This window comes from Sus scrofa, chromosome 9, assembly GCF_054392235.1.
Source record: "Sus scrofa isolate SSC_HxYL_T2T_F1_AM1 chromosome 9, Sscrofa_HxYL_maternal_Yorkshire_Landrace_v2.0, whole genome shotgun sequence".
Taxonomy (NCBI): domain Eukaryota; kingdom Metazoa; phylum Chordata; class Mammalia; order Artiodactyla; family Suidae; genus Sus; species Sus scrofa.
Window position 1 is genome coordinate 53,942,084 of NC_139391.1, and position 16,958 is coordinate 53,959,041.

The window sequence follows — 16,958 nt, forward strand, 5'->3', positions numbered from 1 at the left end:
ACTTGTGGTTGCCAAAGGGGAGGGGGAAGGAGTGGGAGTTGGGGATTAGTAGATGCTAACTCCTACGTTTGAGTGGATAAGCAATGAGGTCCCTGCTGTATGTACAGGGAACTATATCCAATCCCTTGTGATGGAACATGATGGAGGATAATGTGAGAAAAAGAATGTATATAAATGTATGGCTGGGTCACTTTGCTATAGAGCAGAAAAGGACAGAACATTGTAAATCACCCATACTAAAAAAAATTTTAAAAATAGAGGTAAGTCCTCAGGAAAAAAACGATCAACTCACCATCACGGAAGCCCACGTGGTCGCCCATCTCTTCCTTTGCCAGGCCTTCCTGGCACAGATGCCTCAGGCTCCAGTGGGCTCCTCCCCTCTCCCGCAGAGCCCCTTGGCTCCCAGTGGCCCCATCTCTCTCTCTCTCTCTCACCAAGGGGGCATGGCGGTCCTTAGGCCTGGGCCAGAGTCTGCCTGCCACCCTGCAGCTTCACAGTGTGGGGGCACCAAAGGGCAGTGCCAGCAGCTTGCTGCAAACTGACAAGGCTGAGTTCACTTCAGCACCCAGGAGTCGACAGGATCATCTGAATTAAGTGGCCAAGTTTAGTTTTTAATTAAGCCCCCGTGGTCTTTTAAAAAGGTCACTGATGACACCATCTTCTTTAAGGCCGATATGAAAAGACATTCAAAGTCAAAGTTCTGAGATGGGAGCCTTGTAGCTTGAAATGTCACAGGGAGAAATTTGGAAATGGGGAAAGAGGAAGCTGGTGGGACGAATGACCCTGTCACACTGTCCTGCCATCAGCAGCACAGTTTCCAGTGGGAGCCCCAAACTATTTTGGTCTCGAAGGGGAAGTGGCCCCATGCTGCTCTCTCAAGCTCCTTCCCCATGGCTGGTTACATGGGCTCTTTGTTAACTGCACCAGGGAAAACTGGGACACTTGTCTTCCCTGACAGGGAATAAAAGTTTGTATCAAGGGGGCAGAAATTGCCCCGATCTCTGGGGAATTAATAAACATATATGCAACTGACTGTCATTGCTCTGCTCTGATTCCTGCATACAATTTACTATGTAACTTAACTGGTAGCATACCATTCGGAAACACAGTTCTGTCTAGAGCAGAACATAACGGCCTCTTACTTCCCCTACAACACCCTGTCACATTCCTACAGTGGAAGCAAAGACATGTGCCTGGTTCTGCACAGCCCTAGGAGGAGTAGAGGGTTGAGTTCATTCGAGCAGCGTAGACAGCACCTCTTAGAGAGGAGGTAACGGGGCCAGGACTTAGTTGGCCCTGTGATATTCTCCTGGGTCCCTGGCACAGCACCAACGCTTGGGCAGTGGGACACTCTGGATGTTGGACCGTTCAGTGTAGCCCTGACTCTGTGTTAGAGTCAGGGGATACGGTAGTGGTCAGGAGTTTGGGACATTCTGTCCGTGGTCACCACAGGCAGTGCAGGTAGTGGACAGAACTTTGGATTTAGGGTCAGGAAATTTGGGTCTTAGGGCAAAAAGTACAATTTTTCCATTTCTGTACTTCCAGAATTCTTACATTGCTGAGGTGGGAAAGTAACGAAGCCAAAAAATATGAATTTCCTAGACCCCCTTGAACAGCTCGGTGGCTAATGAGATATAATCAGAAACCATTCTTCAGAGACAGCTGATTCACACTTAGGTGTGAATCTAAAACATGGCACAAACGAACCTACCTACAAAACAGAAAGAGACTCATAGAAATAGGCAACAGACTTGGGGTTGCCAAGGGAGGCGGGGAGGGACTGGGAGAGACTGGGAGTTTGGGGTTAGTAGATACACACTATTACATTTAGAATGGATAAGCAATGAGTTCCTACTGTAGCACAGTGAAGTATATCCAATCTCCTGGGATAGACCATGATGGAAAATAATACTAAAAAACTAATGTATATATATATACATACACACACATATATATATACACATGTATATATATACATGTGTATATATATACATACACACATATATAGGTATGGCTGAGAAACTTTGCAGGACAGCAGAAATTGGCACGACATTGTAAATCAACTATACTTTAATATTAAAAAAAGGCAGGCCAATCCACCTGGGAGTGGCATGCATTTTGTTTATTTCCTTTTCCTGCCTGAAATGTGGAGTGATAGCTCGAGCTTTGGCTGCTGTTTTATGACTGTGAGGTGTAAACCAAGTATAGAAGCCAGTGCTAAGGATGGGCTGACTACTGAGCTCTTGCCTTCTTCCTGTCATGTGAGAGAAAGGTTCACTCCTAGCTTGTTTATGCCACCAGTGTTTCGAAGCTCCTCTACTAACCACTGAATGCCAGTGATACCGAATGACTGCCAGCTTGCTCATTTATTCCTGAGACTTTGGATAAGTCATTAAATGTCTTCGAGCTTCAGTTGTTGTACCTCTCCGATGGGAATAATAATTCGTGTTCTGTAAATGTTATCTCTGACTTCTGGGGCCTACTCATAGTTTTCTGAGAAGGCTGTCCCCCTCTGTCTGAAAATCATGCATTTTTTTGTGTCTGAGCAGTGGCTGCCTCTCTCCCATTGTTGCGGTAGATTGTTCCTGGGCTAAGGCATATGCCTGCCTTCCAAGTTCAATGCCTTGCTCGGGGCTGTTATAAAGTACCCTTGTGGGCTCCCATTTTCTAGAGACACAATAGCTTTTCCTGGCTTGCCCAGGCCTTGCCCCTCCTTGCTGGGTGCAGAGACGTCTGCCGTTTCAAGCTGCTGAAAAGGAGGCTTCAAAGAGCCCCACGTTGGCCCATCTTAGGCTCTGACTCATAGAAACGTTTCTGGAAATCCTCAAAAGCCTTATTAATCTGTGAAGACGTCCCAGAAGCGAGAGTCTGTGCACCCGATTTCCAGGGCTTTTCAGCGCATCCATTGTCTCAGCTGCATTGTTCTGCTTCCCGTCTTGGCCCCTAATGGTTCTTTCTGAGGCAGGCGCTTTCTGCTGCTCTGACTCTTCTCAGTTGCCTTTAACTCTTAAAGTGAAAAGGTGGCCGCTCTTCTTGGACTGTTTATTCCTCTAACCCCCTGTGTGGCTGGCTCTCTGCTTCTCCCTTTTCTCTCCTGGCGTCTGGCTGGATGTGGGTCAGGCACAGAGGGGCCTGCAGAGAAAATGAGGCCCACTTTTTTCAAAAGAAAACCTCTTTTTTCCCCTTAAATGGAAACCTCTAGGGGGTCTTTCGTGCCTCAGGAGGATTCCTGGGATCCCCATGGACCTCTGCAAGGGACCTGCTTACAGCTGGTGAGTAGATCAGCTCAGAGTTGGCTTTTCCAGGACACTGCCCTGGCTCTGGTCCACTCACTGACCACCCTTCCGATGTCTGACCTTCTCTGTGGTTGAACAGGCACTGGGGAGAGGACCGGAAGCCTGGCGTTCTGTTCCTGGGTTCAAGCCCGGGCTGGACTTCCACTGTCTTAGTGTACGTTCAGGGAATCCGACTTGGTAGCCCAGGGCTGGTGAGACCGAGGATCCTTGTCTCCTGGTTTTCAAACTCCCCTCCTCTCGAGGGTGGGCTGGACCCAGTGACTTGAGAATATGGCCAGCGTGATGAGAGATTCAAACTGTAGTTTTAAAAGGCAGTGCTTCTGGGTTCTGTGCTGGCACACACACTCTTTCTGGGCTTTTTCGCTGCTTGTTTTGCAAGCAAGAAAGCTGCCATGAAAGCTGCCATTCTGGAGAGACCCCTGGGGCAGGCAGGAGGGTGGCCTCTCCCCGACATGCATCGAGGAGCTGAGGTCCTCAGTTGAGCAGCCTGCAGAGAACCAGGCTCCCGGCCATAGGTGTGAGCTTGGAAGCAGATCCTTTCCCAGGTGAGCCTTGAGGTGACTACAGGCCTGGCTGACACCTTGACCGCAGCCTTGGGTGTCATGGATGCTGAGGACCCAGCTAAGCCACAGAGATTTGGAGATAATAAATGTGTCAAGTGGCTAATGTTGGGGTACTTTGTTTCACAGCATGAGATAACTAATACAGGTCTTTATTAGCTTAAAAATATTTATTTTGCTCCTCCCTATTTATTTATTTTTTTGCCTTTTTGTCTTTTCTAGGGCCACACCCATGGCATATGGAGGTTCCCAGCCTAGGGGTCTAATCAGAGCTGTAGCCACAGGCCTAAGCCACAGCCACAGCAACTTGGGATCTGAGCCGCATCTACGACCTAAACCACAGCTCACAGCATCACGGGATCCTCAACCCACTGAGTGAGGCCAGGGATCGAACCCACAACCTCAGTGATGCTAGTTGGATTTGTTAACCACTGAGACACAACAGGAACTCCTGCTCCTCTCTATTTAGATTCAAGGACTTAAAACATTCATGCACACACACCCACACACCCACACCCACCCGCACAGCCACACTCGACTCTATGGGCCACTGAAGTCCCTTTGTCCCTATTCTAAAAATACATTATCAGAATAAATGAAAGAAAGAGATTAGCTCTATTGAGATGAGGCTCTATTGAGGTGATTCCTGAATTTCTCTTAGTAACTAAAGTAAAATTTGAATTTCTGCCAAAACCCAAAGTGCCAGAAGGGGCTTGACCAAGGAGGCCATGGGCGGGTGTGCGTGTGTGCAAGCGTGTGTGTGCACCTCTGATAATTCTCTTCCATGCTCACCTTTCCAAATGTGACTCAAACTTTCTTCCTCTGAGAAAACATTGCCTGACTTCTCCAGGGAGAGCTCCTATTCCCTATCTGAGTCCCAACCGGTTTATATCCATATCAGATATATATTTTCATTACTGATATGTTCCCTCCTCACTTTCCCATCCTTTCACCGATCCCCCACCCCAGGAAGCTCAGAATGCAGTGATATCTACAGGAAATCATGCAGGATTTCACCACCTTAGTCGGAAGCAAAATTTAAAAAACCCTCCCAGCCCCCCTCATCATGTTCCAGGAAGCCAAAGCACAGAGCAATTTCTCCAATCTAGGAAGCAATAAAGAAATGTATTTATGAACCAGCCTCTATCTAAGGGAGGGAATTTATGTGTCTTCATGCTCTTGTTGACAATAATAACGGATTGCTGCATCAATGTGATGCAATATAATTTAAAAACCCTCCAAAACAAGGATCAGGAAACAACCAGCGGAGACTGAGCCGTGGGCACCCTCGGTTTGGTGGCTGAGCCCTGGGCCTGCTAATGCCCCAGGCGATGGGAACACAGCTCTGGGAGCACCTGCAATCTCATCTTATTTCTTCCCCAGCACCGGGGAAGAAAAGCAATTTGTTTGCTCTCATACTCTAAAGATGAACTTCCTGTGCTCAATCAAACGTTATTATCCCAATGTAAGTCAATTTACCTTTGAATTTGAAGGCTATTTTCTTCCTAAATGGCTAATTATGGGAGATAGATGGCTGTAAACAGAAGCCTTCCACTTCGCCACTCAGCCAGGCCTTCTCCCCCAGGTGCCTACGAGAATCTGGGAAAGCGAGCCTGGCGGGTCTCTGCCTTCCTTACCTGGTCTGCGTCGCCCCGCCCCGTCCATTCTTCTCTGTCCTCCTGCAATGCCATTCATTCATCCTGCCCCCTCGATTTCTAGACATCCGTTTGGAGTCTCCTGCTGTCCCCCAAACCACAACCCCCACTGCTGTGCTCGTTTTTGGAGTTCTGTTCCCTATGTCCCCATTTTGGAAGATGTGAGCCATCTTCCAAAATGGCCTGCTCCAGCTGCAGATGTGAGATGGAAGGATCCAGGCTAAAGAGAGCGGGGAGCAAGGCGTAGCCAGCAGGTGGCCCACGCTGGCCCCTCAGCCAGGCAGACCCCTCCTGGATGCTCCGGATAAAGGCCATATCCTTCCCTCCTGGCTCCGTCCTTCCTTCCTTCCCAGGATCTGGCCATCCAGGCCTCCATGGGAAAAGTGGATGCCTCGGCCTGAGAGCTCTGCCCGCAGGACAGCAAGCATTTCAGGAAACAAGGGATGCTGTGAGCCTCTGAGATGAAACAAGGTCACCCGAGGCCGCCTCTTTGATTCTCCTGGCAAAGTCACAGAAGCAACCAGCGGGGCCCAGCGAGGCCCGGTGGGGCAGTGGCCTTTCCCGGTGCACGATCAGCACCACGCAGGAGCTAATTGAATGGCTGAGTTTGTTTACCGAGATGGGGAATGGCTCCCCTCCCTTGTCACAAAACAAAGTCTTTCCCCAGGAGTCGCGGCAGAGGTTGGCCCTGGAGGCCTCTCTGTTTGCCTTTTGATGAATGTGAAGCCAGTGCTCTGAAGGAGAGAGTGCATTGTCTGTGCATCAGCAGAGGTGGCTCCAGCAGGGAGACCTTAGCCCTCCGAGCTCTTCAGGTCTGGGGGTTACAGAGCCTGTGGTGTGTGGGGTTACAGAGGAAGAAGTGGGTCTTCCAGCACCGCTTCCCGAGGTCTGGCCTCTGAACCCCTGTACTTTCCACCTGGGCCAGCGATGCCACAGTAACTGCAACTAGCCTTTATCCAACACCTCCTGGATTACACAGCACATCCACATACATTATTTCATTTGGTCCTCACAACCGCCCCGTGAAGCCATTCTCATCTGACGATGGGGGGACAGGCTCAGAGATGTCTAGCGCTTTCCTGAAGTCACACAGCTAACAAGTGACTGAATTAGGGCCTGCATCAGGGTGTTTAGACTTCACAATTCCATCACAGGAAGGAGGGCATCTGGCTCTATGATCAGTGATGAAGCCCTGTCCTAGCTTTGGAACCAAGTCACTTGGGCTGGGGTTCCAATTTGTGACCCGCCCCTGGACTTGGGAAGCATGGCTTTGAGAAGCCCATTTACCCTGAGCTTGCTATGCTGTTCTTGGGCAGTCCCTGAAGGCTGGAAGAATGAGCAAGAGAGGTTGAGCTTTTCTAGAACTGCTCTGGGAAAGTTTAAGGCCACGGTGAGGGGCAGCCCTGAAGAATGTATGGCCAAGGGAGATGCAAGCCTCTCCCACTCACCTGTGTCTGCAGGGGTCTCAGTACCTGAGTACTGGGGGTCTGGCTGATGGAGGTATAGAGACCAGCCTGAGATCCTTTCTCTATTAGGGCAGATAGAGCAGAACCTACATCCCACTTCCCCACCACTCCCAGCTGCCCAGCGGAGGGCAGCTGGGGCTCTGGCCACACTTCGAGAAAGGAATCCATTTTGCATTCGATGGACCGAAATTCTGAGAATCCTCTACAGATTTCCAGAGCTGCTAAGCCCCTTGCCAGGGTGAGGATATGGGAGCTCCCTGTTTCACTTAGTGCTTTGATTAAAACAATAAATTCATGTTGAATACCAATGAGCAGCCAGGTGGGGGCTCATGCCAGCTCTGGCTCCCTCCTGGCATCATCTCCTAGCAGCTGGTTGGGAGAGAAATCTCTCTCTCTCCTGTGGCGAGAGCCCTTGTTCCTGATAAATTAGGGAGCAGAAGCCTCCTCGGAGCCTAGGGGACAGCGAGGTCACAGAAAGGGGCTGGGGCCACGTGCAGAGTGCATGGAGGATGGGGGACTTGTCAAAGCAGAGAGGGCACAGAAGGCGCAGAGGAGCACGGAATGCTCAGCCAGCCCCCCGACCTGCGCCCCACCTCTGTTACCTTCTCCCCGCAGACATGCCGAGAGGGAAGGAAGGGGTGTGGGGCGCGGCTCTCTGAGCAGCTGTGCTGGGCCATGCATCAGAGCACTAACACGCAGCATCTGCTGCTGGCAGCACAGCCGCCTCACTCTCTGGGCTCTGCCTGATGCCTGGCAGCCACGGTGCTGGCTGGCAGGGGAGCTGGGGCTGTCACCTTTCCTGGCCTTGGAGAGCTGGCTGCTCTGGATTGGCCAGGCCTGCTGATGGGAAGAAAAAAGTGGTACAGGCCAGGGAGGAGGACCTGTCCTCCCCAACACAAGGTTTTTACCCATGTCCCCCATGGACACTCCTCCCCCTGACCCCAAGACCGAACATCACCTGTGCTGTCCCGTCACAAAGAAGCTCCTGAATCTTTTCTGATGGCCAAGCGGCCATAGGATGTCATGATTCTTATCATCCATCCAATTTTGTTTACTTGGCATTTTTCCTCCCTCCCTCTCTTCTATCCATCTATTAACATTTATTGATAATCCATCACATCAGGCAAGATACTAGGCGGTGGGAATAAAAGATGAGTGAACTACAGCCCTGTCCTCGTGCTGTCTCCTCAGGGTGGCTGCTATTATGACCACCGCATTTCTCAACCAAAACTGAAGGCGCGGAGGTGACAAGGGTGAGTGTACTTATGGGAACAGACCATGCCTGAAAGCTGAGGCACGCTGTTCCTAAACCAGGATGAAAACTGAGTAGTCAATAAATCCATGGAGTTCCCATCGTGGCTCAGTGGTTAACAAATCCGAATAGGAACTGTGAGGTTTTCGGGTTTGATCTTGGCCTCGCTCAGGGGGTTAAGGATCTGGCGTTGCCGTGAGCTGTGGTGTAGGTCACAGATGCGGCTTGGATCTGGCGTCGCTGTGGCTGTGGCGTAGGCTGGCAGCTACATCTAACCTGGGAACCTCCATGTTCCACGGGAGCGACCCTACAAAAGATAAAAGGACAAATAAAATAAAATAAAATAAAATAAAATAAAATAAAGTAAATCCTGGCTGCCCCGCATAGCTGTGCTCTGGTCTTTAAGAAGAATGCCAGGAGCCACTACTTAGTGACACCTACTGTGTGCCGCTAAGGCTGTGCTGGACAACTTGTGCATATCATCTATTGAGTCTTGCCATGGGCCCCTAGAGAATTCACTGTGCAGATAAGGCAACGCAGGGCCAGGTGGGTCAGTCGGGGTAGCTCGGTCCTTGCTGGCCATGTGGCCTCTTCTCCCGAGGGTGGGGACATGTGCTCAGCGCGCAGCCTGAGCCCCTGGTGCACTGGGCGCGGGTCTGAGGTTGTGCAGAATGGCTCGCTTCAAGCAGTGTCTTAATTCTGCCAGGCGCCAATGTTTGAAATGTAATAAAAGGAGCAGTCTGCCAAGTGAGGCGAGGCCGTGACACAAGGCTGGATCCTGGGGTCGGAGGCCCAGGCACCATTCTGGCACTGCTATCATTGACTTTGCAACCTGGCTTGCGTTACTTAATCTGTCTGAGTCTCTTCTCAGCATTGTTACAAGGGGAAAAGCAGGCAGATCCACCCCCCCCCCCATAGCAGGACTTATGAGAAACAAATTAGACGGTCTATGAAATAGTACGTTGTCAATTGCAATCTGGATTATTACTGCTTCCTGCCCTCAGCAAAGACCCAGGATGACAGACAGCGCACAGTGCAGAGGTGGCCCCACCCCATCAGCCTATCGCTGGCCTTCTTGGTCCTGCCCTTTCTACTTGGTTCCTCCCCACCCTCTTCCCTCTCTCTAGAATCCCACCTTCCCACCTGCCCCTACTGGGCCCCCACAGATAACTACCTAGTAACTGACTCCAGTGGGTGGCAAGCTGGGACTCCACCAAGCCATATTTTCAGTGGTGCGTCTTCAGCCATTGCCAGGATTCTGGTCAGGTTTAATGTGCTGCGTTGTTGTTTTTTTTTTTTTTTTTTTTTTGGTCTTTCTTAGAGCCGCACCCATGGCATACAGAAATTCCCAGGCTAGGGGTCAAATTGGAGCTGCAGCTGCTGGCCTACACCACAGCTCATGGCAACACCAGATTTAAGCCACGTCTGTGACCTATGCCACAGCTCACAGCAACGCCAGATCCTTTAACCCACTGAGAGAGGCCAGAGATTGAACTTGCATCCTCATGGATGCTAGTTGGGTTCGTTACTGCTGAGACACAATGGGAACTCCTTTAATGTGCTGCATTTTAAAATATTTTCTCTTTTTATGGCTGCACCTGTGGCATATAGAAGTTCCCAGGTTAGGGGTTGAATCGGACTGCAGCTGCCGGCCTATATCACAGCCACAGCAATGCTGGATCCCAGCTGCATCTGCAACCTAAACCACAGAGAGAGGCAATGCCGGATCCTTAACCCACTGAGTGAGACCAGGGATCAAACCTGTGTCCTCATGGATACTAGTCGGTTTTGTTACCACTGAGTCACATCGGGAACTCCTTAATATGCTGGATTTAATGTAGTCAGTTAGGGACCCAGGGCAGCTCCATCCCCAGATGCAGCCGGTGGGAGGCGTCATGTCTCTGGGTCTCAGGCCATCTGGGTCCAGGATTCCTGTGTCAGAGGGATGCCAGAGGGAGGAGTCCTGTGGCAGAAATGTGGGGGCTTGGGATGGGGCCCACTTCATGGGAAATGATGGATGACATTCAGGATGCCCGGAGGGAGGCCCAGCCCATTCTCAGCAGCTCAGAGCATGAAAGTAGGGGCTCTGATCAAAGCCGGCACTGGGCACTTCATTTCCCAGAGACAACCGGCGTGTTTTAATAATGTCTGCTTGGGTTAATGAAAGTTGTCGGTTTCACTTAATAAATACATCACCATTCTTGGCCATACATGTCCATCCTGCTGGGCCTGGAGCTGCGCATCCCTGCCAGGGCTGAGGAGAGATGCTGGGAGTTGGGGGAAGGAGAAGGGGGGCAAACAGAGGGCCAGCAGGGGAGAGCAGGGCGGGGAGGGCAGGGTCCCTCTTGGGAGTGAAGCAGAAGATTCCTCTGGTTGTGCCTTTGCTCCAGAGGCAGAGCAGAAACGCACAAGCAGGGGACCACTGTCCATTCATTCTTCGTCTCAGGAAAGGGAGGCACTTAGTCTGTGCCCTTTGGGAGGGAGCATGAGAGGCAGCTATCTCCAAGTGGGCTCAGGCTCTGGGCTCAGACAGATTTGGGAAGAAGAGATGGCTACTCACCATCTCTGTGACTTTGGGCTCATTATTTAATCTCTCTGAGCCTCCATGGCTTCATCTGTAAAAGGAGATCATAGCATTTACCTCCCAGGGCTGTTGTGAGCCTTCCCTGACAAAAGGCACGCAAAGCTCTTTGTACAGTGCCCAGTGTAAATAGCACTCAAATCAGAGCCAGTCATATTCATTTTAAAATACGATTTGTGTGTGTGTGTGTGTGTGTGTGTGTGTGTGTGAAAAAACAGCTTAGCACAGGATTTCTGAGCGTGGGCTCTGCAGCCAGACTGCCTGGGTCTGTCACTTACTAGCTGTGACATTAGACAAATCACATCATTTTTCTGTATCCCAGTGTCCTCACCTGTAAACTACAGGGAATAATAATACCTGTCTCATGAAGCTGCTACGGGGATCAAAGAAGTCAGGATGCATAAATCCTTTAGAACAGGGCCTGGGGCATTGTGGCCACTCAAGAAACATTAGGGATTGTTATTACTGTCATTGATTTCACAGGGACATGGGGGAGGAGAGTCCAGGCTCCCTGGGAATTGCCTCCCACATTTCACCACCTCAGGTTGGTCACAGGCTCACCTCCTGGTGGCTCTACATGTCCTGGGGTTGATGCCAGGCTGAGACCCTAGACATGCCTGTGCGTGCAGAGCAGGGATTCAGAACCTCACTCTCAGTCCCTAGGACACGTGACTTGGCTCGAGGCAGTGGGGGACGGATCACAGGGGGCATGTTTAACATTCCGGGGACATTCTCCTCAAACTCTGTAGAGGCCTTAAAACTTGCCCGAACTGCTATGCATCAATAGGCCTGCTTTCCTCCTCACTTTTTTTTTTTTCCCCTCTTCTAAAAGCTTTGACTGAGCAAAGAAGGGAGAGATTTGGGGGATGGGGAAGGGCCCTAGATGTGTGGGGAGAGGGTACCCGGCAGGTACCTTCTAGATGAAATAAGCAGCCTGAGAACCTGCCTGGATTCCAGAGCTTTGCCATTTCATGCACATGTTTGCTTCATTAAGGAGCCCCTGGCTGGCAAGGGGCTCCCGGGCAGGCAGCTAGCTGCAAACCAGCCCCAGGGCTTGGCAGGCCCAGGCTTAGGAGGTGGGGATGATGGGGTTGCAGAGCTGAGATGGGCCTATCGCCTCCTTTTACAGGAGAGGAAACCGAGGTAATCAATTCCCTTTAGCGCATTTGTGAGTCTGATGGTTGGGGCTGTTTTCTGGTGCGGATGGGAAGCTCCAGGCTGGGAGAGGAAGGTGGAGGCAAGATCAGGAAGGAGAGGAGGCCAGAGCTTGCTGACCATAACCTTCGCCTTCCACTGGAGGGAGCAGCCTCTCCACAGGTGGGGCTGTCCCTCGGGAGTGCTGTCCCTCGGGAGTGAAGGCTCTGCACATCTTCCGGCCTGGAGATGGGCCGATCTCCCATTTCAAGAACTCTTACAGCCTTTATTAATGGCTCCCTGTTATCATGTAGGCATCTGGTGGCTTCCATGTCCTCAGAGCACTAACCCTCCAGCAGCAAGTTCAACACATCAGCAAGGTCAACACTATTGCAGTCTATGGCCCAGAGCCTTGTGCAATTAGCCCTTTTACAGATGGAGAAGCTGAGTCCTCCGTTCCTTGAGATGGGCCACCCCTCCCTTCCTTTCAGGCCTCTCCCTCTCTAGTCCTAGTCCTGCAGGGTGCACAGGTGAATAGTGACAGCCTTGTCACAAGGAGGAGCCTTGAGATGGCTGCTCAGTTCAGGACAGTCACAGCTGGGTGAGCTCTGCAGTGGCAGGGTTAGGGATTGGACACCCCATCACAGCAACCTGGGCACGACAAACCCCTGCAGCTCTGCCCGGAGACTTTCTGCCACCCAAACTGCCTGCCACACCAGCCTCTCACCAACCAAGAGGCTGGGAGCTGCCCTTCCATCCACACTCTTTCCCACCCCAAGGGGCGGGTCAGGTGGGGTCTGAGCCAGGATGGGTCCAAGGCCGAGGCGAGGGTTTTTTTGCGGGGGCGGGGGGCAGTCCGGGACAATGCACTGGGGGCAGGGGTGGGGAGTGGGAAGCAGCTGAGAGGGGCAGCTTCAGAAGCCCCCCTGGGGAGCCTCCCTTCCACCTGGCAAGCTGAATAACAAAAGCATTTGTGAAATCTAATTAGTACAGCCTTTGCTTCTGACTTTCTGCAGGGCTCCTCCTCCAGCCCCAGGCTATGGAGCTGAATTAAGCCACCTAAGATCACCTCATTAAATTCACTAACCTTGCTTTTCCACTGTGTTTAGCCCCTGGTGCCCTTCCTCTGTCTGTGGGAGGTGCAGGCCTGGCTTTACTAGAGGGGTTCCCAGGTTGGGTTTTAGGGACCTGCCTCCTCTCCCCTCCTGCAAATGGCTTCCTTAATCACAAATCGGCCTGGCCTGATCCGGTCACAAGCCCTGTGGCCGCCTGTCTAAGGGGATGGTGGTCCCGGCTGGGGCAGGACCAGGAAGGAGAGGCCAGTCTAGAGGCAGAGTACTGGGCACGCTTGCGAGCTGGAAACTAGCACAGATAATTTGCAGTTTCCTGGGGCCTGACTGTGCTGGCGCACAGAGTGCACTTCTGATGCAGAGATGGGCAATGGGGCCGCACAGGGAGGAGGCCGGGCCTAAGGCAGGAGGTGAGGGAGCCGGCAGGGCAGCTCCTGAGCCAGGCAGAGGATGCGCCAAGCCCCCGGTAAACAAATGACCGTTGTTGGGGTAGGGAGCAGAAACATTCAGCCAGAGGGGCAGGTAGGGAAGAGAAATGCAATTAGTGTTGTAGGAGGACGAGAAAAATCTTTCAAGGAGATGGAGATGGGGCTAAAGTTACTGCCAACTCCAACTGCATATTTAATTGTGCTAAACTGACAACTGGCCATCCACCTTGGGTGAACATCACTCCTGCTGAGGCTGGGACCCCAGGAAGGGGGCTGGGAGGGAGGGGATGGCTTCTGAAGGACTGAGGTTTAGCTGTCACACCCGTGCAACCTCAGGTGGCTTCCCTTGAGGCTCAGCTTAACTTCTTATCAAGATGGCTGATGTGTGTCTTTCTCTGGGGCTGGCAGCTGGGTTAACTGCACCTTGTTTTTCTTTTCTTTTCTTTTTTTTTTCATCTTTTCTAGGGCTGCACCCGCAGCATATGGAGGTTCCCAGGCTAGGGGTCTAATCAGAGCTGTAGCTGTCGGCCTATGCAACAGCCACAGCAGTGACAGATCCGAGCCACGTCTGTGACCTACACCACAGCTCAAGGCAACACCAGATCCTTAACCCACTGAGCAAGGCCAGGGATCGAACCTGAAACCTGGTTTCTAGTTGGATTTATCACCCACGTTCGGAACTCCAATTGCACATTGTTTATGTAGCATCTATTACTTATGATTTCCTTTGGTCTATCCTAGAGGGACAATGGGGCCGGCTGACTAGAGTTATTTCTGCCTTGGGAGATGTGTGAGGAAGGTTTCCTTCTCAGTCCACCTGCAGTGACTTTGAGGCCAAGAGTGGCTTGGCATGGATACTGGCATCAGCTGAGCGCCCCCCATCCCCCTAACCCCCCCGCCCCGGCCTTTTTAAAATTCTCTTTTCTTTTTACAGTATCGCCTGTGGCATATGGAAGTTCCTGGGCTAGGTGCTGAATCAGAGCTGCAGCTGAGGCCTACACCACAGCCACAGCAACAGCAGATCTGAGACACATCTGTGATCTACGCTTGCAGCAATGTTGGATCCTAAATCCACTGAGTGAGGCCAGAGATTGTACCTGAATTCTCATGGTCAATATGCCAGGTTCTTAACCCACTGAACTAAAATGGGAACTCCCATCTGAGAGCTTTGACAGACACTTCCCTCAACAGAGATTTGGATTTAATTGGTATGGGGTGTGGCCTCCCAGTGAGATTTTTTTGTTTGTTTGTTTTTTGTTTTTTGTCTTTTGTCTTTTTAGGGCTGCACACACAGCATACAGAGGTTCCCAGGCTAGGAGTTGGATTGGAGCTGCAGCTGCCAGCCTACACCACAGTCACAGCAACACCAGATCTGAGCCATATCTGCGACCTACACAACAGATCATGGCATTCCCAGGTACTTAACCCACTGAGTGAGGCCAGGGATCGAACCTGCATCCTCATGGATGCTAGTCAGATTCGTTTTCGCTGAGCCATGACGGCATTTTAGAAGCTCCCAGGTGAGTCTAACACAGTGAAGGTGGAGAACCACTGTTCAGCACGTTCCTATGGTCATCGTTTATTCTGTTAACCACTACTAATGAGAGCAGTGCACACTAATCGAATATTATTACGTGACAGGCAAAGAGGCCAGAGTTTATGTAGGTAGTCTCAGGGAATCCTCAGAACAGCCCAACGTTGCTGGAAGATGCTAGTATTATTTCTATTTTGCAGGTAAAGAAACTGCAGCCCAGGGAGGTTAAATAAACTGGCCTAAGGTCATGCGTTTATTCAATTGCAAAGCTGGGCCTGACCCCGAAGCCTGTGCTCTTAAACATTTATAACCACACTGTATGCCCTTCAGAAGATCAATGGAAAGATGACAAGAGGGTGGGGACATTTTGAGGTCCCATCTGGAAGAAGATCTTGTTTAGGAGTTTCCTAAGCGGTGCTTCATATTAACAAATGAACCTTTGGGCACAAGGACAATAGGGACATCCCTGGGAGAGCACTGGGTGACCATGGCCATGAGATGCGGACCACATCTATGGAGGGGATGTCTCGATGGAGGTCGGTGGGCTGTGGGCAAGGGTAAGGCTCCTGCCCCGTAAGCGAATGGGGATGGAGGAGCCAAGGAGAGTCTGGAGCGCCTGGAACTGGGAAAGAGGGCTGTGCTGGGGAAATTGCTTCTCTGTGGTCATGTGGAGGGCTCTGCATCTTCTTGAGAGCAGTCGCATCAGGTTCATCTGAAGCTGCCTTGGGGGTTCCCAGGTCCCTGCAGGCCTGGCAGGAACTTCACCCTCAGGGAATATCTGGTCTTCACAGAGGTTAAGATGCCCTTGGCCTTGACATCTGACTTGGGCAGGGGCTGAAGGCCAGGACTCTTGGCTGTGGATCTATGAGCTTCAGGAGGAATCCAGACATGTCTGGCAGCCTCCACACCCTGTCATGGAGATGATGAGAGGACAGGGCTGTCTGCCTTGGGGGCTGGGAGGGCAGGTACAGGGGGCAGACTGCTGCATTCAGTCTGCGACCTAGTCCTGTGACCTTGAGAACGTCCTTAATTCAAGTCATAGCTGATAGGTGACCACTTTAATAGAATCTCCCTCAGAGAGTCATGGGAAAAATTAAATAACACATGTAACATGCTTAGCTCAGTTCCTCTCTCCCAGTGCCCAGCCAACACTAGCTATTATTACTGTTAATGTCACTACCGCCTTTGAAACCTTCTCCATCACTTTCCTTCTATAACCAATTTACATTTTCAGCTTCTCACACCATTGAGGGATAATGCCTTTTGGAGAGTGAGGTTTCTTTCAAACATCAAGGGCGGTTCTCCATAGAATTTATTCCATGGTCCCTGTTCCCATGTTCCCACCTTGGCGAGCGCACACAGAGGCTATACTCCCTTCCAGGCTGGGCTTCTTCAAACTGGACTTTGAAGCTAACTGGGTGTCTCCACGTTTCCCACCTCATGGACTTCATTTTCTACCTTCCGAATTGCATCCCTGTGTCTTAAGAGGTGTGGCAGGTGGGATGACGTGCCAGAGCCCAGACGCCATGCGAGCATCATTTGCAGAGATTTGCTTTCCCGTGTCCTTTCCATTCATACCCCACAGTGGGCTGCCCTCCGGCCTGTGTGCATGTTGGGTTCCCTTGTCCCCGGGCCCTTTTCTCTGGCTGAGAGGACCACAGTAGCCCCCCTACTGCTCTCCACACATTGAAGCTGCCCCTCTCCAGCCTTCTCCTCAGATCTGCTACTTTGATGTTTTAGGAACAGATCATGTCTCAGCTGACCCAGCAGCTTAGGCTAAAGATCCAAATCCTTACCTGGCCTACAGGGCCCTGCCGTCTCTGTAGACCCTGACATACCCCCCTCTCCTTTTGCGGTACATTTGCCCATGCGGATCTTCTTTAGTTCTTTAAATGTGCCAGGCTCCTACCCCTCAGACCCACCTCTTCAAGGAGGCCCCCACCCCCGGCCCTGTCTGATGTGTTACACACTCATTTTACCTG

The 16,958-nt window shown here is 51.3% G+C and overlaps 1 protein-coding gene across 7 annotated transcripts in view; it reads right to left on the reverse strand.

The window, feature by feature from the left end:
- The window catches only part of KIRREL3 (kirre like nephrin family adhesion molecule 3), a 570,289-nt gene that overhangs the window by 164,690 nt on the left and 388,641 nt on the right, over window positions 1-16,958 (reverse strand). Inside the window, exon 1 of one of the 7 annotated variants that reach the window (XM_084976562.1) lies at window positions 293-900. The exons of 4 other annotated variants lie outside the window; for them this stretch is intronic. In XM_084976562.1, the coding sequence (XP_084832688.1) occupies window positions 293-320 (28 nt within the window). In that variant the 5' untranslated portion in view covers window positions 321-900. Of the gene's footprint in view, window positions 1-292; window positions 901-16,958 lie in introns of those variants that run through there. 2 more of the 7 variants (XM_084976563.1, XM_021063116.2) reach the window with 2 other exon arrangements.